At 39.9% G+C, this 25,567-nt stretch overlaps 1 protein-coding gene and 1 pseudogene across 1 annotated transcript in view; one reads left to right on the plus strand and one right to left on the minus strand.

The window, feature by feature from the left end:
- Positions 1-25,567, plus strand: part of SLC10A6 (solute carrier family 10 member 6) — a 56,497-nt gene that overhangs the window by 5,606 nt on the left and 25,324 nt on the right. Inside the window, 2 exon segments of the mRNA XM_077142927.1 lie at positions 15,590-15,784; positions 21,236-21,680. Coding sequence (XP_076999042.1) covers positions 21,304-21,680 — 377 coding nt within the window. The 5' untranslated portion in view covers positions 15,590-15,784; positions 21,236-21,303.
- On the minus strand, positions 15,107-15,861 carry LOC143668281 (small ribosomal subunit protein eS6 pseudogene; annotated as a pseudogene).

The following is a 25,567-nucleotide window of genomic DNA, read 5'->3' on the forward strand; positions in this document are numbered from 1 at the left end:
TTGTTCCTGGCAGTTATTGCTGGTTGTTCAAAGCTTCTGTAGGGGATGGAGCCCTGGAGCATCTCACTCTGCCGTCTGGATGGGGTGTATCCTGGCCGCCATCTTGCCGCTCTGGAGTCTGTCCTCAGCAGCCAGAGTGACCTCTGATAAATCAGTCATGATCATGTTACTTCCCTGAGCAAAACCCTCCTATGACTTCCCACTGAGTATTGGGTAAAATTCAAACTTCCTACAAGGTCCTACGTGATCTGACATTTCCTTCCCTCTCTGACTTTATCCCTCCCACAGTGCTTTAGCCACACTGGCTGACTATCTGTCCTGTGACACATCAGACTCATTCTTGCCTTGAAGCCTTTCTCTTGCTGTCTATTTTCCCCAGAATTCTCTTAATCTGAATTTTCACAGGCTGTCTCCCTAATCCTTCTATTTAGCTTAAATGACATCTCAAGGAAGCCTCCTGTGACCACCTTAGCTAAATTGGCCTTTCCCTTTGAAACACTTTCAGTGACAAGACCCTGCTTTACTTTCTGTATGGCATCATAGCTATCTGCAGTAATTTTGTACATTTGTTTACTTGTATATTTGCCTATTTTACTTCCTATGGTGACACAAGTCTCTACAATAGTGCCTACCCATACTATCAGTATTTGTTGAATGAATGAATGTCAATGTATTATCTTAATTGTTAAGAAGGTGCCACTTTTGAGGATAATGCTCAGGGGATTCGATTCCTCCTGTTTCCTCCCTATGTATGCTTCAGCACATTTTTTTTTCAGCTTTATTGACATATAATTGATGGTACAATAAATCGCACACATTTAAAGTATACAATTTGATAAGTTTGGTCTTTTGTATATACCCGTAAAACCATTATCACAATCAAGATAAGAGCATATCCATCACCCCAAGAGTTTTCTTGTGCCCCTTTGTAAGTCTCTCTCACTGCTCTTCCCTCATACTCACCCTCTTCCTCAGGGAACTCCTAATCTATCTGCTTTTAGGAACCATAGATTAGTTTGGAAAGTTATACACAAATGGAATCATAGTATATGCTAATTTTTGGTCTAGCTTCCTTTATTCAGTCTCATCATTTTGAGATTCATTCATGCTATTGGGTGTCGGTGCCTTTTTTATTACTGGGTAATATTGTATTGCATGGATAGACCACACTTTATCTATGAACCTGTTAATACACTTTCCAGGTATTTCCAGTTTTTGGCTATTACAGATCAAGCTATCTTGAGGTCTGTTGAGCCTGAAAGTATTCTGTATCCCAGAAAAGCCACGTTTTAATCTGATTCAATCTTGTGAGGAAGCTTTTCTTTTAATCGTAATTCAACCTTCAGGGCAGAAACTTGATTAGATTATCTCCACATCTGAGGTGATGCACCCATTTGTGGGTATGACCTTTTAATTAGATGAGATGTGACTCCACCCATTCAAGGTGGGTCTTGATTAGTTTACTGGAATCCTTTAAAGGAGGAAACATTTTGGAGGAAGTTCAGAGCTGACAGAGAGAGCAGAGGCAGACGTTTGGAGAACAGTTACTACAGACATGGATGTTTGGAGATGCTTGCTGTACCCACAGAGAAAGAAGGTGCTTAGACACGGGCAGAACCTAGCAGACATTGCCATGTGTCTTCCCATGAGATGCTAAGCAAGCCCGAATCCAGAGCTGTGTCCCAGAGGAACTGAGGGAAGGCCACAGATGCTTAGCGAGGAACTACTGCACCAAACACTGGAAGCAACGAACCCAGAACAAGGACCAGCAGATGCCAGCCACGTGCCTTCCCAGATCGCCCATCCTTGAGCCAAGGTATCTTTCTCTGGATGCTTTAGTTAGGAAATGTTTATGGCCTTAGAACTGTAAACTTGTCATTTAATAAATTCCCTTTTTAAAAGCCATTCTATTTCTGGTATATCGCATTCTGGCAGCTTAACAAACAGTTGTGTGGGCATATGCTTTTATTTTTCTTGGGTAAATGCCTTAAGGAGAGGAATGGTTGCATGGTATGGTTGATGTGTCTTTAACGGGGCATATTTCAAAATTCCTTTTTGATTCAGGAAGGAATTTTAGTAGTAATAGAGGCTAGGTGAAGAAATTGGGCTTTGCCCAAGGTGACACAGCTTTGAAAAGGGTAGAACTGAGATCCAATTCTAGATCCCTGTGAATTCAAAACGCATCTATTTCCAGAAGTCTCTACCATCAGGCCACTTGCTTGGTTTGCCTTTGGCTTGACTGTCTGTATGTCCTTTTTGTATCTGTTGAAATTCGGCTTGGGCTGTCAGCTCCTGTTAAGCCATCCAGAGGCCTGCTGATGCCTGCATGCTGGTTTTACTCACCAGGTCTCAGGCAGCCAGTGCTGAGGCCACTCTCATAGCCAGAATTTGGCTAAGTATGGTCCCTACTGGCCTGTGTCCTTGAAAAAGAACTTAACTTTGATTACAATGGGTGAGGCCTACATGCTAATTGCTTCATGTCTTGTGTATTTTGGATCTATATCTGTAAAACCAGTCCCTGAAGCTGTTTTTATTAGCACCAAGCTGTCATAAATTTCAGTGACCAACTGTGGTGAGAATCTCCTATGATCAGTGCCTTAGGCTAGTTTGTCCAGGTCAAGCAGCTAAAAATCCAACTGCACAATTGTAAAATCCAACCTCATGACTCAGTAATAATTTCTGAAAATTCGTAGGTCAAAAAGCTCTGCCCTCCTGCTAAAGTCCAAGGCTCAAAGCCACCTATTCTGGCCGCACCAAAATCTTTCCACTTATTATTTTAATCCCCAAATTCCACCCTAATTCTGAACATTCTTGGTTAAATGTGGTAGATGTTATAATTTGGAGCAGCACCTAATGAATGACTCTTTTGTCCCTTGCTCACTATCTGAACCAAAAATGAAATAATATAAAAGAATAAGCAGATGGGAAATCCAAACATCAGCTTTATTCCTCTGAAAGCTAATACTGGAGAAACTGGCTGGTTTCCATGGGCAAGTAGGCCCCATAGCAAAATTCAGCAGGGTCATTTCTATAATTGTACTGCATGTCTAAGTACGAACTGAGAACATGGTCTCTGTAGACGTGTTACCTCCCAAGAGGAAGAAAGTGTTTATTTGGTTCCTATGATCTACCAGCCATGCTTGCTGCCAGAATCTAAATATAATCAAGATCCAGTCCAGTCTTTTGAAACAATTTTGAATATTTATGTTGTTTCCAGTGTTTCATTATTAAGGATAATGCTTCAGTGAACATATTTACATATGTTCCTTGCACATGTGTGTGTGGGGGGGCATTTCTTCAGACTTTATGCCTAGCGATGGAGTTCCTGTGTTTTAGGAAACATTTTTTAGTTTTACAAAAGAGTGCCAAATCTGCCTTTTGTTTGTTTGCTATTGGGCTGCCCAGAATCTAACTTCGTTCCTGTGGTTTTATGAGCTGAAAAGGCCTATTTTTACTATGACTGATCCCAGCAGCCTGAGCACAAGCATGTGGCTTAAGGATACCAAAGAGATACTTCCTCCTGGGACTTTGAATCTAGAGTGAAGGAAGCACAGAAACAAAGCCAGTCTGGAAGTCACTTCAGTGACAGTGATGTCCGATGCCCAGTGGCAGGGGTGGAAATAAAATAGTGAGGGTTTCAGGTACATCTTAACAGACTATTCTTATGGCAGGATTTTAGCCATACTTCTGGTTGTGGTTTCCTAGCCTGCTTAGGCCTCCCTGTTTTCTGAAGCTTATTCTCTAGATTTTTATTCATACTATTCATACCATAAGCTCTAAGTTAGCCTTCCAATGAGCTCCAATTCTCTCATGTGAATTGACTCCAGTGCACTGTTTTTCATACTGCCAATCGCAACACATTGTGGGGTTGTGTTATTGATTTAGTGGGTGTGACTAACAATGAAAAAATGAAATAGAATAGAGTAGAAATATCAGAGCTCTTTGGCTGTGATAATGATAAATGTTTCATGAAACAATTCATGAAGTATGTGCATACACAAACGCAAATGTGCAAATGTGCAAATGTGTGCTGGGTAGTTGTGTAAAATGCAACTCTTATGTAGTTTATGGCTCAAAGCATTTGAAAAGTAGTGCTACAGAGGTTAAGAGCGTGGCTCTGGAACTAGACTGCCTGGGTTCCAGTCCCACTTGCCAGCTGTGAAGTCTTGGGCAGGTTATTTAAGTTCTGTGCCTTGCTTTCCTTATTTATAAAATGGTGATACATTGTGGTGACTTCTAGTTTTCTTCCAAAATCCTTTCCCCTTTCTTCCATAGCTATGGTGAGGTAGCTGAGCACGTGGCTGCATGGCTAGGTCACATTCCCTGCTTGACTTACTGTAGTTGAGTATGGCCATATAGCTAAGTTCCTGCCAATGGGATGTGTGGGCAAGTGATGTGCAACACTTCCAGACCTCATGCATTGTGTGCACCTCCTCTACTCCCTATTCTCCTTCCCTGTGGGTGAAGTCTAGACATGGTAGTTGTCTTAGATATCCAGCTGTTAAAACAAATACTATACAGTAGGTTGGCTTTATACAATGGGAACTTTCTGGCTCATGGTTTTGAGGTTTGTCTAAGTCCAAAATCAAGGCAGTGTTTCATCCCTGAGGAATGTGGCATTCTGGGGCTGCTGCCAGTGGTCCTAGTGGTCCTTGGCTTTTCTATCACACAACAATGCACAGGGTGGTGTGTTCTTTCTCTTCCAGGTTCTGTTGACCTCCAGCTTCTTCTCCACATGGCTTCCTCTCTCTCTGTCTGAAGTTCATTCTGCTTATAAAGGACTCTAGTAATCTAGATTGAAGCCCAACCTGACTCAGTTGGGCCACACCTTAATTGAAGTAACAACTTCAAGAGATCCTATTTACAATGGATCCACACTCACCAGAATGTGGACCAAGACCAAGAATATGTCCACACTGGGATGCACAGTTCAATCCACTACAGCCTTGATGGTGGTAGACAAGGATAAGTCCCAGGGGATGGAACAACAATATGAAAGAGGCATGGGGCCTTGACTGACCCCAATGGAGCCGCACCAGATAGGCCCACCCCTATCAGGACAGTTGAGTGAGAGAGAAATTTCTTTGTTCATTAAGCCGCTACATTTTGGAATCTCTTTGTTATATAAACCAAAAGTTTAGCCTAACTAGTACACTATCTCTTGCTGCTATTGAGGATTAATATATAAGAGGTACTAAATAAGGCATACCTGTTATTATTGAAACCACGTTTCCTGATTAGTACAATAAGGGGTGGATTTGGCTCAATTTTGGCTTCTTGCTCCCTCCTGCCCAGGAACATTTGGCAATGAATGGAGACATTTTGGTTATCTCAAATGTGGGGGGATCCTAAAGACATCTAGTGAGTAAGGGTCAGGGTTGCTCCTATACGTGCAGTGATGCACATAATAGTTCCCCACAACACAGAGTTATTAGGCCCAAATGTTAGTAGTGCTGAGGTTGAGAATCCTATTTTAGCTGATTGGCTTAAGTTACTCAGGATCCACTGCTGAAAATGAAGTCTGGGCCAGTTTCACTCAAATTGTATGGCTCAAAATTGTGAGGTGGACAAAGAATAGGTGAAGCCTACTTAAAATTTAGACCTAAGAATCACCCCCAAGAGAACCTCTTTTGTTGCTCAGATGTGGCCTCTCTCTCCAGCCAATACAACAAGCAAACTCACCACCCTCCCCCTGTCTACGTGGGACATGACTCCCAGGGCTGTGGACCGTCCTGGCAATGTGGGACAGAAATCCTAGAATGAGCTGAGACTCGGCATCAAGGGATTGAGAAAACCTTCTCGACCAAAAGGGGGAAGAGTGAAATGAGACAAAATAAAGTGTCAATGGCTGAGATTCCAAACAGAGTCCAGAGGTTATCCTGGAGGTTATTCTTATGCATTAAGTAGATATCACCTTGTTATCCAAGATGTAATGGAGAGGCTGGGGGGAACTGCCTGAAAATGTAGAGCTGTGTTCCAGTAGCCATGTTTCTTGATGATGATTGTGTAATGATATAGCTTTCACAATGTGACTGTGTGATTGTGAAAACCTTGTGACTGATGCTCTTTTTATCTACCTTGTCAACAGACGAGTAGAACATATGGAATAAAAATGAATAACAGGGGGAACAAATGTTAAAAAAAAAAAAATCATGAAGTGGGTGTTTCTCCAAAAGAAATCAAGTGGTTATTACTACACAGGGAGGAGAATGAATGCTGGAAAGGAATCAACAGGCATGTCCAGTACCTTCAGCTGCTCACTTTCATTCATCTTTTGTTTTAGTTTCACAGCTGCTAAAACAAATACATGCAATGGGATGGTTTAACAACAGGAATTTATTAGCTCACAGTTTTGGAGTCTGGAAGGCTTGCTTCCTCCTATGGTTAGTGTCTTCTGAGTGCTGGCAATTTGGGGGGTTCCTTGGCTTTTTTTTTCATATGTCAAAACAGATATGGCATCTTTTCATTTCTCTTCCGGGTTCCTTTGACTTCCAGCTTCTGGCTGCTTCCCATGGCTTTTCTCTCTGTGACCTTCCCTATAAGACCCCCAGAAATATGATTAAGAGTCACCCTGATTCACCTGGGCCACACCTTAACTGAAGTAGCCTAGTCAAAAGGTTCTGTTAACAATGGGTTTACACCCTCAGGTATGGATTAAGAGTGAGAGTATGTTTTACCACACCCTTCTTCCCATGTTAAAAATATACTCACTTATTCCTCCAAGTCATATCTAGTGCTGCATTCAGCTCCAAGTCCAGAATCTTGGGGGGTGATGTACTGTCCTCATCTTTAGTCTGGATGCACTTTCACATGATCTTAGGTCTTTTTTTGTGTGTGTGGTAACAAATATACAACATATGTTTTCCCATTTTAACTATTTTCAATTATGCAATTCAATTGTGTTAATTTTATTCACAATGCTTTACGACCATTACCACCATTCATCACCAGAACTTTTCTATCTCCATTAATCTATACCCATTAATCATCAACTCCTGTCTTCCTCTCACCTCTGGTAACCTGCAATCCTGTCTCTGTCTTTATGAATTTGTGTATTCTAGTTAGTCCATATAAGTGCAATCATACAATATTTGTCTGACTTACTTTACTGAATATATCATCAAGATTCATCCACATTGTAGCATATATCAGAACATCTTTCCTTTTTTATGGCTGAAAAACAATCCACTTTACATATATACATTTTTTCATGTGTCTTAGTTAGCTGGACTGCTATCATAAATACCACAAACTAATTTTCATTTAAACAATAGGAATTTATTGGTTCATGATTTTAGAAGCTAGAAGTTCAAAATCAAGATACTACCAAGACTTGCTTTCTTGCTGAAGACTGTTGCATTCTGGTGCTGGCTCTGGCAGTCCTTGGGGCTCCTTGGCCTCTGTGTCTGTCTCCAGACATAGATATAGTGATAGCCTCTCCTTTCATTCTCTGATTATCAGGTTTTCTTTATAAGTGCTCTAGTGAGCTGGAATAAGGCCCAACTTTTGACTATTGTGAATAATGCCACTATGAACTTTGGTATGTAAATATCTGTCCAAGTCTGTGCTTTCAACTCTTTTGGATATATAAAAATGTCTGGGCCATATGGTAGGTCTACCTTTAACTTTTTGAAGGAATGTCAAAGTGTTTTCAACAGTGGCTGTATCTTTTTACATTCCCACTAACAAAATAGGAGGATTCCTATTTCTCTGCATTCTCACCGCTGCTTATTTCCTTTTTTTAAATAGCCATTCTAGTGGGTTCGAAGTGGTATTTTATTGTCATTTTGATTTGCATTTCCCTAATGGCTAATGATGTTGAGCATTTTTTTATGTACTTATTGGCCATTTGTATATCTTCTTTGGAGAAGTATTGATTCAAATCCTTTGCCCATTTTTACATTGGGCTGTTTGTCTTTTTGTTGTTGTAGGCACTTAAAAAATATATATGTATATATTCCAGATATTATACCTTTATTAGATAAATGGTTTCAAATATTTTCTCCAGTTCTATAGGCTGTTTTTTCACTTTTTTAATAATATCCTTTCAGACATAGTTACTTTTAATTTTAATGAAGTCTGTTACTTTTTCTTTTGTTGCTTGCACTTTTGTTGTAAAGTCTGAGTTTATTGCCTAACGCAAGTTCCTGAAGATGTTCCTGCATGTTTTCTTTTAGGGTTTTTATAGTTATAGTTCTTATATTTAGGTTTTTTTTGGTCCATTTTGAGTTAATTTTTGTATGTGTCTTGTGTCATTTCCTCTCTTGGAATTTGGGGGACAAATACCAGGACCATTGATGAAACTATTCAGACCTCACTGAGCCATCACTTTACCATTATGGAGCCCAAAGTGAAATCCAATTACGATTTTCTTTTACCTCTTGAAATACAGTGGGGCGAGAATAAAATAGTGGAGGCTTTCATGAGGGAGGTGGGGGAAGGGGTTAGGCATGTTATCCCTTGGAACAGATCTGACTAGTGAAAAGGGCATAATGACCTTGGCTTACTTTATTTATAAAATGGTCATAATCTACTAGGCTTAGTTGATTCTTAAAGAAGGAAAAAAAATTTTTATGTTAATGTACCTGGGGTCATGGGCTCCATTTTTAAATTTTCCTCTACCTTCCATTCATGTGCTCCTTTCAGTTCAGTCCCTCTCCTTCTCTTCTAATTATATAACTCCACTCTAAAGGCTTGCTTTTCACTTTGAGACTTTTCAAGCCCTGGAATGAGGGTTTAATCTCCTTTGTGGACTTTAGTTGTAGGTGCTATTTCTGTCCCCATCAAATCAACTCTCTGTCAAATCACCTTCTTCCAAGTGCCAGAAGCAGATACCCTCTCTCTTACTGTTTTAGTGACCACTTACCATATAGCTCTTTCCTGTTGGAATTTAGCTTCCTGTTCTTACTAGGTTTGTACAGCAGGTAAAACAAGTATTCTCTGAATCCAACACATGACCAAACCTTTCCAGGGCTGGGTTACTTGCACCACTTCCTTTCTTCTGCTGCATCACTCACATGTCACCCAGAAGATGCCTGCCCACTTTCTAGCAGCACAGTTTAAAAACATTGACGCTACTTTGCACAAGTAGTAGAAATTTCCTCCAGAGTATTATGGTCATTTATTATTTTTATTTTTTATTAATTAAAAAAAATTACAAGAAACAAACATTCCCAACACATACACTCAGCAATTCACAATATCATCACATAGTTGCATATTCATCATCATGATCATTTCCCAGAACATTAGCATCAATTCAGAAAAAGAAATAAAAAGACAACAGAAAAATATAACAAACAGGAAAAAAAAATTTTATAGGCCATACCCCTTACTGATCCCTTTTCATTAAGCATTTCAAACTAAATCTATTTTAACATTTGTTCCCCCTATTATTTATTTTTGTTCCATGTGTTCCTCTCATCTGTTGACAAGGTAGATAAAAGGAGCATCAGACACAAGGTTTTCACAATCACACAGTCACATTGGGAAAGCTATATCATTATACAATCATCATCAAGAAACATGGTTACTGGAACACAGCTCTACATTTTTAGGCAGTTCCCTCCAGCCTCTCTATTACATCTTGCATAACAAGGTGATATCTACTTAATGCATAAGAATAACCTCTAGGATAACCTCTCGACTCTGTTTGGAATCTCTCAGCCATTGACACTTTGTCTCATTTCACTCTTCCCCCTTTTGGTTGAGAAGGTTTTCTCAATCCCTTGATGCTGGGTCTCAGCTCATTCAAGAGTTTTTCTCAATCCTTTGATGCTGAATCTCAGCTCATTCTGGGATTTCTGTCCCATGCTGCCAGGAAGGTCCACACCCCTGGTAGTCGTGTCCGACATAGACAGGGGGAGGGTGGTGAGTCTGTTTGCTGTGTTGGCTGGAGAGAGAGGCCACATCTGAGCAACAAAAGAGGTTCTCTTGGGGGTGACTCTTAGGCTTAATTTTAAGTAGGCTTGACCTATCCCATGTGGGGTTAAGTTTCATATGAACAAACCCCAAGACTGGGGGCTCAGCCTATAGCTTTGGTTGTCCACACTACTTGTGAGAATATCAAGAATTCAACTTGGGGAAGTTGAGTTTTCCCCCGTTCTCACCATTCCCCGAAGGGGACTTTGCAAATACTTTTCCACTCACTGATCAAATCACTCTGGGATTCATCAGGGCATCACCTGGACAAACCAACAAAATCTCATGTCCTATACAAAGTTCCATGTACTTATGGTGTTCAATCAACTATCTACATAAGTTATATTAGGAGATGCACTAGTCAAAGTATAGATTTGTACCAAATAAACATTTTTTGCTTTAGTCTCACACATTAGTTGAAATTTTAAAATATTAAGTACCATCTGTTTTCAGCACACCGCAGTAATGACATTCTTTTGTTCTTCCTCATGCAAAAACATTTTTTAAATTTGTACATTTAGTCACTATCATTATACACTCTAGGTATTCCTAGATTACACCATCTCAATCTTTATTGTCTATCTTTCTTTGTGATTTCATTTATGCCCCAGCCCTCCTCCCTCTATCATTCTCATATGCAGCTTCATTCAGTGTTTCAACATAATTGTATTACAGTTAGGTAATATTGTGCTGCCCATTTCTGAGTTTTTATATTCAGTCCTGTTGCACAATCTGTATCCCTCCAGCTCCAATAACCCAATATTTTACCCTATTTCTATCTCCTGATGGTCTCTGTTACCAAGGATATATTCCAAGTTTATTCACTAATGTCAGTTCATATCAGTGAGACCATACAGTATTTGTCCTTTTGTTTCTGGCTAATCGCACTCAGCATAATGTCCTTAAGGTCCAATCATGTTGTTACATACTTCATAACTTTATTCTGTCTTACAGCTGCATAATATTCCATCTTATGTAAATGTCACAGTTTGTTTAGCCAACTGTCTGTTGATGGACATTTTGGCTGTTTCCATCACTTGGTAATTGTTAATAATGCTGCTATAAACATTGGTGTGTAAATGTCCATTTGCATCCTTGGCCTCATGTCCTTTGAGTAGAGACAGCATATAGATGGGTCCTGTTTTTTAATCCATTCTGTCAGACTATGTCTTTTGATTGGAGAGTTCAATCCATTAATATTCAGTGCTATTACTGCATGGGTAGTACTTTCTTCTACTATTTTGCCTTCTGGATTTTATATGTCATATCTAATTTTCCTTCTTTTTACCTTTACTCATAGTCTTCCTTTCTATACTCTTCTCCACATCTCTCTCTTCTGTCTTCATATCTGTCTCTAGTGTTCCCTTTAGTATTTCTTGCAGAGCTGGTCTCGTGGTCACAAATTCTCTCAGTGATTTTTTGTCTGAAAATGTTTTCATTTCTCCCTCATTTTTGAAGGACAATTTTGCTGGATATAGAATTCTTGGTTGGCAGTTTTCCTCTTTTAATAATTTAAATATATTATCCCACTGTCTGCTCGCCTCCATGGTTTCTGCTGAGAGATCTGAGCATAGTCTTATTGGGCTTCCCTTGTATGTGATGGATTGCTTTTCTCTTGCTGCTTTCAAGATCCTCTCTTTCTCTTTGACCTCTGACATTCTGATTATTAAATGTCTTGGAGTATGTCTATTTGGATCTATTCTCTTTGGGGTATGCTGTACTTCTTGGATCTGTAATTTTAAGTCTTTCATAAGAGTTGGGAAATTTTCAGTGATACTTTCCTCCATTAGTTTTTCTCCTCCTTTTCCCTTCTCTTCTCCTTCCGGGACACCCACAACACGTATATTTGTGCGCTTCATATTGTCTTTCAATTCCCTGAGTCCCTGCTCATATTTTTCCATTTTTTTTTCCTATAGTTTCTGTTTCTTGTCGGATTTCAGTCCAACAGTTTAGAAATCCTATGTTCTGTCTCTCAAAATCTACCGTTGTAGGTTTCCATTGTTTTTTTTTTTCATCTCTTCTACTGTGTCTTTCATCCCCATAAGTTCTGTGATTTCTTTTTTCAGACTTTCAGTTTCTTCTCTTTGTTCTTTCCTTGCCTTCTTATATCCTCCCTCAATTCATTGATTTGGTTTTTGATGAGGTTTCCCATGTCTGTTCGTACATTCTGAATTAGTTGTTTCAGCTCCTGTATGTCATTTGAATTGTTGGTTTGTTCCTTTGACTGGGCCCTATCTTCAATTTTCCTAGTGTGATTTGTTAATTTTTGCTGGCGTCTAGGCATTTAATTACCTTAACTAGTTTATTCTGGAGGTTGCTTTCACTTCTTTTATCTAGGGTTTTCTTCTGGATGAATTTGTTGTCTATCTGTTCTTTGACATTCCGTTCAGCTTTATCTGGACCTTTAGCTTAAGTTTCGCTTAACAGAGGAGAATTTTTCAGTTCTTGTGTTCTTGTTTCTTGCCCTGCTTGTGTGGTGCCTTCCCCCTCCCACCCTTAGGAGGGTCTACTTAGATATTATAGACCCCAGCCAGATTTTCCCAGACCAAACTGGCTTATCAGGAGGAAAGAGTCACCTGCGTTGGTTTTCCCTGAGAGTGAGACCCAGCAGGTTGAAAGACTTTCCTGTGAAGTCTCTGGACTCTGTTTTTCTTATCCTGCCCTGTGTGGGCGCTTGTCTGACTACAGGTCCCACCAGCATAAGATGATGTGGTACCTTTAACTTTGGCAGACCTCCCTGCTGGGGGCATGGTGGAGACAGAGGAGAGGTTGTAGGCTGGTTTTAATGGCTTCAAATTACCAAGCCCTGGTGTCTGAATTCCTTGATGGAGGGATTCTACCTGGGTGGGGCTTCACCCCTCCCCTGGGGAAGGCACAAGCTCAGATAAGCCCCCAAAAGAGCTCACTTCTGCCTATGCCTGGGGCAGTTGCAGCCTGAAAAGTCCTGCTGCTGTATCCAGAGGTAGTCAAGCCTTTGTAGATACACAGCCACAAAAACCTCTGTTTCCTTCTTTTTTTTCCCCCCTTTTTCTGTCAGTCCTGTCCCCTTGGCACCGGGGCAAAAATGAGCAACCTCTGCTTTGATCAGGTTCACCTAAGCTGGGGGCCTATTTTTAGTAGTCAGAATTTGTTAATTAGTTCCACCATTGGCGTTTGATTGTGCCCAGACCCTGCTGCTGGTAAAGTCCTTTCCTTTCCCCTCTGGGAAGTGGCCTGTGGGGGAGGGGCGCTGGCTGCTGCAGCTTTGGGAACTCACGGTTCTGGGGGGTGCTCGCAGCCGGTCCAAGTGGTCCAGACTGGGGTCCACTGTGTGTCCGGTCACTATCGTGGCTCTGGGAGCTGTTCTGTTCTGTTATTTAGTAGTTGTTCTGGAGGACGAACTAAAATGCACATGTTGTTAAGCCGCCATCTTGAAGGTCATGTCTTGATGGGGTGGGGGTGGGGTCTCCTCTCATTATGGAATCACATGACAAGTATATATATGTACTTGTGATCTCATGACCCTTTTAGTATTTGAAATAAATTTCTCAGTTTTAGTAACCAAAGTCTTTTAAAATCAAATCAGAAAATTGAACGCAGAAGCATTGGAGAATTTTTTTTTTTCTTTTTTTTTTTTTTAAAGAGAGAGGGAGGAAGGGAAGGAAAGACAGAGAAGGAAGGAAGGATGGAAGGAAGGAAGGGAGGAAGAAAGGGAAACATTTTTAAACATTTTCTTGTTTTATTATATTTTGTTTGTTTGTTTGTTTTTTTTTTACATGGGCTGGGGCCGGGAATCGAACCGGGGTCCTCCGGCACGGCAGGCAAGCACTCTTGCCCGCTGAGCCACCGCGGCCCGCCACATTGGAGAATTTTTGATACTCATATTGTTATTTTTCTGGGTTAGATGCAACAGATGTTGTTAATGATAACCACCGCAATAGCTAACATTTATTCAGTGCTTAAAATGCTCCAGGCATAGTTGCTAGGCGTGATCACATTGGAAGGCTGGCAGTGTGTAGCAGATGCCTGGGTTGATCCCTGACATACCAGTGAAATGCATGTGCTCAGCACCATCCTTTAATCAGAGTCATTTGACTAGCAGTGGAGAGTGGCCCTGTTCTAGCCATGGCTTTGGGGTTTGGCCTCGGGTTGAAGGTGCATATGGGAGGGATGAATGCCACTTTCATCTTATTGTAAACTATCTGATTTGCCCTGGCTCCATCTGTTTTTGAGGGGAGCTGGTTGATGTGCTCAAGGATCTGATGTTTTTCTTATATATTTTTTTAGGGAGCCCATTATAAAGTAGTTTAGAAACCTAGCTGTAAGTCATGAAAGCTAGGAAATATTTTTTTGTATTCAGATCATGAATGTCTGAATCAGACAATTATTTCAAAATGAATGTGTGGTTTAGATATGTGAATTAGGATACGATCCTTTACAGAATGGATATTATTCTTTCAGAAAGTCAGCAGTTGTGCTGGTTTGAAAGGATGTATGTTCCCTAGAAAATCCATGTTTTAATCTAAATCCTGTTTCATAAAGGCAGAATAATCCATATTCAATACTGTATGTTTGAAACAGTAATCAGATCATCTTCCTGGAGATGTGATTTAACAAGAGTGGTTGTTTAACTGGATTAGGTGACGACATGCCTCTATCCATTTGGGTGGGTTTTGAGAAGTTTCTGGAGTCCTATAAAAGAGGAAGTGAAGGAGATTCGAAGAGAGCAGAGAATGCTGTAACACCACGAAGCAGAGCGCCCATCAGTCAGCACTTTGGAGATGAAGAAGGAAAACGCCTCCTGGGGAGCTTCATGAAACAGGAAGCCAGGAGAAGAAGCTAGCTGATGACGCTGTGCTCACCCTGTGCCCTTCCAGCCGAGGTTGAAACCATGACTGTGTTCGCCATGTGCCTTCTTGGATGAGACAGAAACCCTGAACTTCTTGAACCAAGGTATCTTTCCCTGGATGCCTTTGATTGGACATTTCTATAGACTCATTTTAATTGGGGCATTTTCTAGGCCTTAGAAATGTAAACTAGCAACTCATTAAATTCTCCTTTTTAAAAGTCGTTCCGTTTCTGGTATTTTGCATTCCGGCAGCTAGCAAACTAGAACAACAACATATTTACTGTGCACCTGCGTCAGCACCTTTTGTTGTTGTTTTTTAGATGTCTGATCTTAGTTATTTGTAGCTCTTTGAAAATCTTATTCTTGACTGGACTCAGACGTAGAGGTAGAAGCTCTCAGAGAGGACAGCCTCCGTCTCTTGCCAGTCTGTTCCTGGCATTTTTCTTTGGCCAGCTTCATCCTCTTGGCCAAAAGTTTAGCATGTTCTGGAGCCTCTTCCTTATTTTTCTTAGTTTGCTGTTTCTTCGGGGCAATACGCCAACGTTTATGTTGCAGGACATGTGGAGTAAGAAGATGCTGAATCTTGGACACTTTGGTCCTGGGCTCCTTACCTTCTTTATTCAGGGGCTTTCGCACAACATCCTGGCGGACATCATTTTCTTTAGAGAGATTGGAAAGTTTGCAGATTCTGCAGATTTTTAGGCCCCAGGTGACAAGTCATAGTATATCAGTCAGCCCAGGAATCGCTTTCTCTCCCGTTTTTCACAAAAACCAAGTTGAGAACACTCAGATTGCCATCTACAATGGAACCCCTAACAGATTCACACTTTCTTTCTCCAGTTCTTCTTGATCTATAACGGGAATGCTCCTGGCTCAGTAAAAGGCAGACACAGCCATGGGTCAAGACACCTTGCTTCATAGGGAAGCCTTGCTTGTGGTTTCCACCACTTATCTGGATGACATAACCCCTTCCACTCTTCGCTCAGAGCGCCAGCAGCGATTCCTGTGAGTGTGGCCATTCCCTCCTCATAAAAGGTACATAGTTTGCATTCATCGTCCACTTCAATGAGCTTCTGGCAGCCAATGGCTGGGAAGGATGTGTCCAACTGCATGCTGGGTCAGCTGACCGCCTCCCAGGCACCATGAGAAAAAGTGGGTTAGCACCTTTTAAGGCACATTAGTTGAAGGTTTAGGAATAGTTGTGACCAGATGTGTTTATTAGTTTTAGTAGCAAGAATAATATTTGATACAAGTGTAGTGCATGAACTTTTATTATTTTGTTTATTCTTAATATATAATATGGACACCAGAGTCTGATTTCCATTCTTTTGCCTTGTCATCATTTACTAGCTGAACCCCACTAAGCCTCTTCACTCTAGGGTAAAATGAGGGCATAACAGACCTTGTAAGATGGGTTTGTTGAGAGGTCTAAATGAGATCCATAAGGAACCTATCACAGGACCAGGTACTTAGGGAGGCCTCAATAAATTGAGTTGTTACTATTTTTATCACTGAAAAGATACATTTCTCCTTGTTAAAATTATGTTTGCATTTTAAATAGTTCTATAATATTTCATTGTCTGCTTTTGCCATAATTTACTTAACTGGTTTCTCATTGGACTTTTAGTAGTTCTTACTTTTCTGCTTTTTAAAATAAAAATATTACTATAAATAAGACAAAGGCTATTTGTGTGTAGTATATATTGTCATAATTTTTCCAGAAGGGTTGCACTAATTATTAGGCCTACCTGGTATATGACTTATCTTTTTCACTCAACTTTTATCAGCAGTGATATTGACATTAAACTTTTTTTTCTTATTGATGGGCAAAAGTTGTTATCTTAATGTACTTCTTTGTTAAAGAGAACACAATATATTTTATTTAACCATTTTTTTAACCTTCATTGATAGGTTTTAAACATTTAGACTTTAGGCAAGCCTTCCACTAAAATATTTTTAATGCAAACTTAATGAGATATATTCATGCACCAAATAATCCATCCAAACCATACAATCAGTGGCTCACAGTATCATCGTATAGTTGTGCACTCATTATGACAATCAATTTTAGAACATTCTCATTACTCCAAAAAATAAAAAATAGAAAAGAACACCCAAAACATTGCATATCTCTTATACCTCCCATTATCTATATTTTGTCTTTATTTTATTACTCATCTGCCTATACACTGTATAAAGGGATTGTTAGTCACAAGGTTTTCACAATCACATGGCCACACAATAAAAGCTGTATAGTTATGCAGTCATCATCAAGAATCCATTCTACTGGATTACAGCTCAACAGTTTCAGGTATTTCCTTCTAGCTATTCTAAAACACTAGAAACTAACAAGGAATATCTACATAATGCATAAAAATAACCTCCAGAATGCCCTCCTGACTATTTGAAATATCTTAGCTACTGAAACTTTACTTTGTTTCATTTCTTTTCCCCTTTTTGGTCAAAAGCCTTTCTCAATCACTTGATGCCAGGGCCAGGCTTTTCCCTGGGAGTTATCTATGATGTTGCCAGGGAGATTTACACCCCTGGGAGTGATATTGCACGGAGTGGGGAGGGCAGTGAATTCACCTGCAGAGTTGGCTTAGAGAGAGAGGCCACATCTGAGCAACAAAAAAGGTTCTCTGGAGGTGACTCTTAGGCATAATAATAAGTAGGCTTAGCTTCTCCTTTTCAGGAGTGAGTTTCATAAGGGCAAACTCCAAGATTGAAGGCTTGGCTTATTAAATTGGGAGTCCCTAATGTTTGTGAGAATATCAGCAATTCCCCAGATGGGGCAGTAATATTTTCACATTTAAACCCAGTCCCTCCATGGGACTATGCAAATATTTTTTTATTTTTATAAAAAAATATACAGGATATTATATTAACTTGTACAGAATAACAATATCTCATTCCCTATTCAAGTTTCCACGTAATTATGTTGTTTGAATAAATCGACCACACTGGTTAAATTAGATAGGGTGGTACAGAAAATATAACTTTTGTACCAAATAAACATCTCTTCTATTGATCTCACACAGAAGTCGAAGTTTTGAAGCAGTCAAGATCATCCTTTACCCTTTAGTCTGATTTACCTTAGTCCTAACCAGATAAGCTTCACTCATACTCTGAAGTCTGTTCTCTTTTTCAGCTTCTTTAACAGTTGCGATATGGGTAATATTCTAGCTCTGAGTCTCAGGTTTTACATAAATACCTGAAGTTCCAAGGAACAACCAGTTATACACAAAGAGCACAGCATCTCAGAATTTAGAAATAATGGTTACAACTCAGGAATAGATGTGACTGCCATGAGATCTTATAATCTAGGAACCTTTATTGAACATTCTGATAATATACTTTTTTAAAATTAGTTGTATTGATCACTTTACTATGTTTGTTAGCTTTCTGCCTTTTTTTTTTTATAGTGAAAATTTTTCACATGTGTTTTGTGCCTGTTTTTGGTGAAGTGATGGCATTTTTATTTTTGCGATTTAAATTTTTTTTTAATATAGAGTTAAACCTCTATGTCATGCCTGAGTAAATATTCTACCCCTCTATTCCCACCAACTTCCTTTTAAACCTGTGTTGACTCTGTCATGAATTTATCTAAACTTTTTTTGAACATACAGGATCTTTTATGGCCTTCAAGCTTCTAGAAGTTTTCCCTTGTGCTGATTTTCAGAGTTTGGTGAACAATTCCACAGTCAGGCTTAATTACCTTTCCTTTTGGCACTTTGCTCTCAGACTTTATAGTCTCAGCCTAAAGAGCCCAGGATTTACAACTGATCTTCCTGATAATATCTTTCACTCCTAATTCTCTTTGCAGAGAATAGAAATAAATGAATTTTTCTTGCGATTTATACAACTGGATTTCAAAATTAAGGTGCATTTGTATTGAGAATATTCAGATGCCTTTACTCCCCCCATTTAAAAAAATGTTCATTGTTAAATATAACGTAAGTACAAGAAAGCAATAATTTCTAAGTACATTGTAACAAGTAGTTATAGAACAGATTTCAGAGTTTGGTAAGGGTTACAGTTCCATAATTTCCGGTTTCTCCTTCTAGCTGCTCCAAGACACGGAAGACTGAGAGAAATATTAATATAATGATTCAGCAGTCATACTCATTTGTTAAATTCTATCTTTCCTGTTATAACTCCTCCTTCTCTTTTGATCCTTCTCCCAATTTTTGGGCGATATTTGGGCTATGCCCATTTGAACTTTTTCATGTTGGAAAGGGTGTTGATAATATGGGATAGGGGGATGGAACTAACTGATGTCCTTGGAGAGGCTGGCCCCTCTTGGTTTCAGGACTTATCTGACCTAGGAACCCATCTGGGGGTGGTAGGCTTCTGGAAAGTAACCTTAGTGCATGAAACTTCTGTAGAATCTCAGATAGAGCCCTGGGTGCTCTTTAGGGTTAACAGGAATGGTTTGGGTTGGGGTTTGGCAAACCATGGAAATTAGTAATATCTAGTTGAAGCTTGCATAAGAGTAGCCTCCAGAATAGCCTCTGGACTCTATTTGAACTCTCTTAGACATGGATACTTTATTTTGCTACATTTCTTTTCCCCCTTTTGGTCAGGAAGCATTGTTGATCCTCCAAGTGCAAGGGCAAGGCTTGTCCTTGGGAGTCATGTCCCGCATCGCCAGGCAGACTTTTACCCCTGGATGTCATGTCCCATGTACGGTGGAAGATTATGATTTTCCTTGCAGAGTTGGGCTTAAATAGGGAGATTAGATACCTTTGCTTTTGAACATAGAAAATTAAATTACAGATTAAGGATTAATTGGGTTATTTCTCTATCTTTATGCCAAATAGCAGCCTTAGTGGTTTTCACTCTTTTCAGCATGATTGTGCTATTTACTGCTTCCTATTGTTCCCACTTCAGTGTACTCCAGGAAAATGAGAACAGGCTGAAAATTAGACTGTGATTTATATACCAACAATACCATTTACCTGTTGAATAACCTTGGGAAAATCACATATTCCTTCCAAGCCTTTATTTTATATCAGTAAAGTGGGGAATGATGCTACTTCCAATAAAATGAATGTGAAGATTAAGTGGGAGTTTTGTTATCCATCTCTCTAGCTTGGGGCATATATTGGTCATGCCTTTAAAATCTTTCTAATTAATCCTTTGAGTTTTGACATATCAATAAGGATAATAAGTCCTCTCTTCAAAGTCTCTTTTACAAACTGATTAACAACCTCAGGGCCTTAATCATTCCTGAGGAATTCCCTTCCCAACTCCAGAAAGAGAGAAACTTTGAAAACCTGATCATTCCACTGGAAGACCCTGGTTTCAACATCAATTATTTCTGTTGCTGCTTTTTGATAATGTTCTTGATTTGGTCCCATCGGGTCCAGTGGACCCTCCTGCTTTGCCGCCATGCCCCTACTGGTCCAGCTCCCTGCACAACAGTTAACGTGCCCAGAGCATTTTGACATGGAAAAGAATTTGCCAATCCAGATATAAACAATGCATAATTAGTAACCCTCTTAAGACAGACAGAGGTGTTTATAAAGTGTGCCTAGCAGCCAGCCCTTGCTCCATAAACAAACTTTCTGCTCCCTGTAAGAAGGGCTGTGGCACTTGTTTTTCTGGAGGTTTCGTTTTGTGGAACCATAAATGCCTTGTCTGGTTTCACCGAACGAGCTCGGTTAGAATGCACAGAGGGGGCCCCAGGGCCACTGTGGTCAGGGCTTGCCCTCAATACTGTCTCCACACTCCATTGCAAGCTCTTTACTACATTGCCTTGCAAGATTCTCAATCTTCACCAGGACGCATCTCAAAGCAGACTAAGCAAAAGTGAGTGCTCCCTTGAATTATTTTGGATACAGAAATAAGTTTCCACATGTTTCATGAGACTTAAATCATGTATTTGGCACCATGTTATTCTTGCAGGTGTTTAATTATTGGCTTTAGACACAAATTCTAATAGAAATAGAAAGAAGAAAACCTGTGAGACTAATTTCTTGAAATTATCCTTAGTCCTTCCTGACATTTTCTTTTGGGTTTAATATTTCCCAGAGGAAATGCTTTGCTAATGCTATGGGGTGTGACTCTGGCTTAGCTACCCCCCGCCCCCCACCCCCACCCCAGAGTTAGCCTTTATCTCTACAAAACATTTGCATCCTGGCTCTTTGAAATCCCTACTGAATTTGGAGAAATTGTATCTTGGCATCCAATCTACCCAGTCTGTTTTCCTGGAACACAATGTGATGCTGACGACATAGCCCAGTCAGTCCACTTGACAATAAGGCTGCTTGTCTCATTTCACTTCAATATTCAGTGGTGAGTAAGAACAGAAGTGGAAAGCCTAACTTACCACAGTTTATTGCCTGTTTCATATCCACGAGAATTATTTTTATAATGCTACTCGTGAATACATTGATCAGATTAATATGAATCACCTGGCTGGTGATAGCTATTGGAATGATTCTCCATGTGTGACTGTTGTTGTGTTATTACAAAATGTAGCAGGATTGACTTGTCCAGCCATCGGTTGCAGATGCTCATTTGCAATGCTGCCTTAAGGAGATGAGGAGATGAGAGCAAATTGTTCCAGAAGCTCAGCCTGTCTTGCCAACGGATCGGAAGAGGAGTCGCAAGTGGAGCTGGAGGTACATGGGAACCTGGAACTTGTTTTCACAGTGGTTTCAGCTGTGATGATGGGCCTGCTCATGTTCTCTTTGGGATGCTCTGTGAATGTCCGGAAGCTGTGGTCACACATCAGGAGACCCTGGGGCATTGCTGTGGGACTGATATGCCAGTTTGGGCTTATGCCTCTTACAGCCTATCTCCTGGCCATCAGCTTCTCTCTGAAACCAGCCCAAGCTATTGCTGTTCTCATCATGGGGTGCTGCCCAGGGGGAACCATCTCCAACATTTTTACCTTCTGGGTTGATGGAGACATGGATCTCAGGTAAGCAATTTCAGGGAGGCTCAGCAGTTTTCTGATTTCCTTTCTCCAGGGGGGATAACTGAGCCAACCAATGGTATTCCCCACCTTTGTGTTAAAAATTCCTCCAGTCTTATAGTAGGGGTTCCAGTGGAAAATACTTTATGGAGACTTGTTCAGCCATGGAAGGACTTCCCTTTCTGAGCTCAAACTTTACTTTGCTGTGATCATCTTCTGCTTTATTGGCAACTACTCTTCTGTTTTGTGGAGTCAGTTTATAGGTAATAGTGGACGCTGGTTTCCACCTCTCCCAGTTGCCCTTTCTAGGCATGAACTCATCTCACCGCCACTGACCTCTTTAACAACAATCCTGGCTTCACAATTTCCCGTCACAGAGGCTGAGAGTCCCAAGAGGCTAAGGACAGTGGTTTTGTAGCAGTTGTGGGGGTGGGGGTGGCATAACATATCACCAAGTATTGCCTGGGCACCTCTTTATGAAATAAAGATTCTGGGAGGGGAAGTATGGTAGAAAACTCAGTTTTAGGGATGTCTGCTTTAAGTTCAGATGATGGCTTATTGGTTTGACTGGGGAGCAACATAAAGTCTCCCAGGATGAAAAGCTTCCTTCCAGTTGTTTTACAGATGCCTAAATTTACCACTAGAATTTCATTCCTTTCATTTAAGCCCGGGACCTTATTCCCAATTATGGTGCAAATAGTTACCCTTGCAAGACATTACACTTTATTATTCATCCCCATGTTAATTAATTAACAAAAAACAACTAACCATATTTTATGGAGTGTATGTTTGGGTGGGGAAAGAAGAGAGAATACTGGAGGAAAGAAGAGAGGGATCACCACTGGGAAAATGAAAGGGCTAAACACAGTGGTCTTTCTAGAGCTTTGCTTACTTATAAACTGTTTCACCTCCTGCCCAGGGAAAGAATCACATATAAATTGAAACCTTTGTAAAATGTATGTATGTCATTATTTGAGAATTATTATACAGTGAATCAATGAATCAGAGGGTCTGACTGTACTGGGAGATGGCAGGCCTGAGAGTCAGCTGCAGAGACAGGTTTCTAGTTTCCTGCATGTGCTAAAGTGCTTAGCACATGGAAAATATTTTACCTATAACTTTTTTAATGGGTTCATACCACATAGACTAAGAATAAACTTTCATATAACAAGGTCTGTTAGTTATCACTTAAGATTTGAAAGAAAATCATTAAATGGGTTTTGGATCTTACTATTAAGCCATTGAACCAGTATTATGTATGCCCTGCTAATTCAAATTCAGCAATGTTTCTCATTAATATAATAATTGGGAAATAATATTCCTTACATAAAGTCCACATATACCCCTTGACTGTGTCTATATCGGTGATATATTCCAGGACCAGAAAGTTTTTGAAAGAAGGAAACTTGTATTTTTTAAGCATCTTGATGGGAATGGGATATTTTTACATATTTTCTTTCTCGGCTCTCATAATAACCTTATAAGTGACCTTCTATTATTCTAAATTTTACAGCTGAGAAAACTGTGACTCACATTTGTTAAATAGCTTGCCAAATGCTACAAGCGAGCATGGCAGAACTCAGATTTGAATTCAACATCTGTTTCATATCAGTCTACAATTTAGGCACTTTTTTTCCCATGCCATTTAGCAATGACTAGCATGACTAGATCTTCTGTTCTGAGTAGAGCATAAATCTTTAAACAATGTTCTCAAACAGTTGTGTTCTGGGAAAAAGAACATTTATTGTGTTCTCTTATTAGCCAACTTGTAATAAAAACGCCAGTGAATAGAAAGTCTGTAAAATGATAAAACTCATTTTAACTCCCTTTGACTGTGCTATCCTTAATTAGCATTTAACTTTGGTTGAATTATTCAATTTATCTAAGCCTCATTTCCTAATTTGTAAAAAGGGGTTAAAATGACCTACTCCCCATGAGAATATATTTTAAGAAGGAAAGGTGTATATGTACTTGCAGGATGCCAGGGATATGGTAGGTATGCAATAAATGTTAGCATTTTTTTTCCCTTGTCTTTCTGAATTTTGATTTTGAGTCTCACAAGCAAAATAAAACAAACCAGCAAAAAAAAAGAAACTGTAGGAAATGAAAATTTTAAATGGGGACTAAATATTAGAGTTTCAAAAGCTGGTTGATACAAGAGTTATAAATCCTGATTTTCAGTAAAAATCACAAATAGGAGAAAATTCAGTATTGGTGAATAAAATAATATGCAAGTTCATTAAATTTCTTCCCAATTCGTTACCAACAAAAATCCCTTTTCAGCAAAACTCAGTAGATAGTCACAGGAATTCTGTTTTTTTTAATACATTTATATAATTTACTTTTTATTTATTTATTTATTTATTTATTCATTTTCCATGGACAGGCACCAGGAATCAAACCTGGGTCTCTAGCATGGCAGGTGAGAACCCTGCCTGCTGAGCCACTGTGGCCCACCCTCTATCTGTTTTTAATGCTGGGTATAGCCCAAGAGCATTTAGTGCAACATCTGCAGTTTCACAAATGATTTTGGTTGAATTTTAGGTCTCTGCTGATGATCCCAAACATGTTTCTCATGCTTTAATTCCATGTTTCACTCAGTCGGCTTGAGGTTCTCCATGTGATCATGGGAAATAGGCATTTCAGAATCAACATATTTGAACTAGTTTCAGTGTCCTGAGTATCTGATGATGACACCAGTCATTCCCTTATGATTGGTGGCTTGTCCTCTTATAACCACCTGTGACTCCCCTAATTTCCTTATCTCATTCATTCAATTTAGTGTCAGGTCCGTCTTCCTGCTATGCTGTTCACAGCAATGGCTGCTTAGGTAAACTCAGGTCAGGCCCTCATGTTTTCCTTCTCGGCATTGCAGTATCTTCACAACTGTTCTCTCCATCTTCTGTCTTGGTCCTTTTGTAGTAAGTGGATAAGCAGGCTCTGGGGCCTGTGTTCAAATCCTCATCTTGGGCCTCTTTTCTGTAAATAAAAATCTTAATACTTCCCTCACAATATGGTGGTGAGAAAACAAACATGTTACATATGTAAAGACTTCTCAACTTCTTCTAAGTTGGGTAGAAACACCAAGCCTGGTCTAACCTATTTCTCCAGGTTTGTGTTCCTTTAACCTTTTAAGCACATCTGTTCTGTAGTCAAAATAAACACTCACTGTTATTTAACCATATCCTACATTTTTCTACCTCTTCTACGCATGCTGTTCCCAAAACCTGGAATGCCAGCTGGCCTTATTTCATCCCCTACAATCATAATGCTATTCTTCATTATAACTGTTTAGGAAGCAATTGGCCAATATGTATAAAGAACTTTAAAAATTATCCTGCCTCTGGGCTGAGCTTGACTGGGATCGCTTACATGTTTGGGGATTGGCTAAATGTCTTGGATGGTCTCTGATGGGTTAACTGGACTCTCCTCTACACAGTCTCTCATTCTCCAGCAAGCTAGCCTGACCCCGATCACATGGTGGTGGCGGGGTTCTCAGAAAGGGGAAGCATGCAGCTTACTTGAGGCCTGGGCTTGAAACCAGCTCATCATCACTTCTACTACATTCCATTGGCCAACGCAAATCACAAGAGAGCCCAGATTCAAGCTACAAGGGAAATAGACTCTTCTTCTTGGTGGGATGAGCTACAACGTCACATTGCAGACAGCATGGAAGAAGGAAGGGTAAAGAATTGAAGTTATTTTTTGTAATCTACCATACTAGAAATGGGCTGAATTCCTACCTTTGAAGGTAGGACGTAAAGACTAAATACTTGCAAGACAGTGTAGTAGTTTAGTGCATAGCTCTGAAGACAGCAAATAGATCCACCACTTGCTGACTGGTGAACTCCCAGATTATTGTAAACTCCCCATCCCTCAGTTTCCTCACTTCT

The sequence above is a fragment of the Tamandua tetradactyla genome, chromosome 24 (assembly GCF_023851605.1).
Source record: "Tamandua tetradactyla isolate mTamTet1 chromosome 24, mTamTet1.pri, whole genome shotgun sequence".
Lineage (NCBI taxonomy): Eukaryota > Metazoa > Chordata > Mammalia > Pilosa > Myrmecophagidae > Tamandua > Tamandua tetradactyla.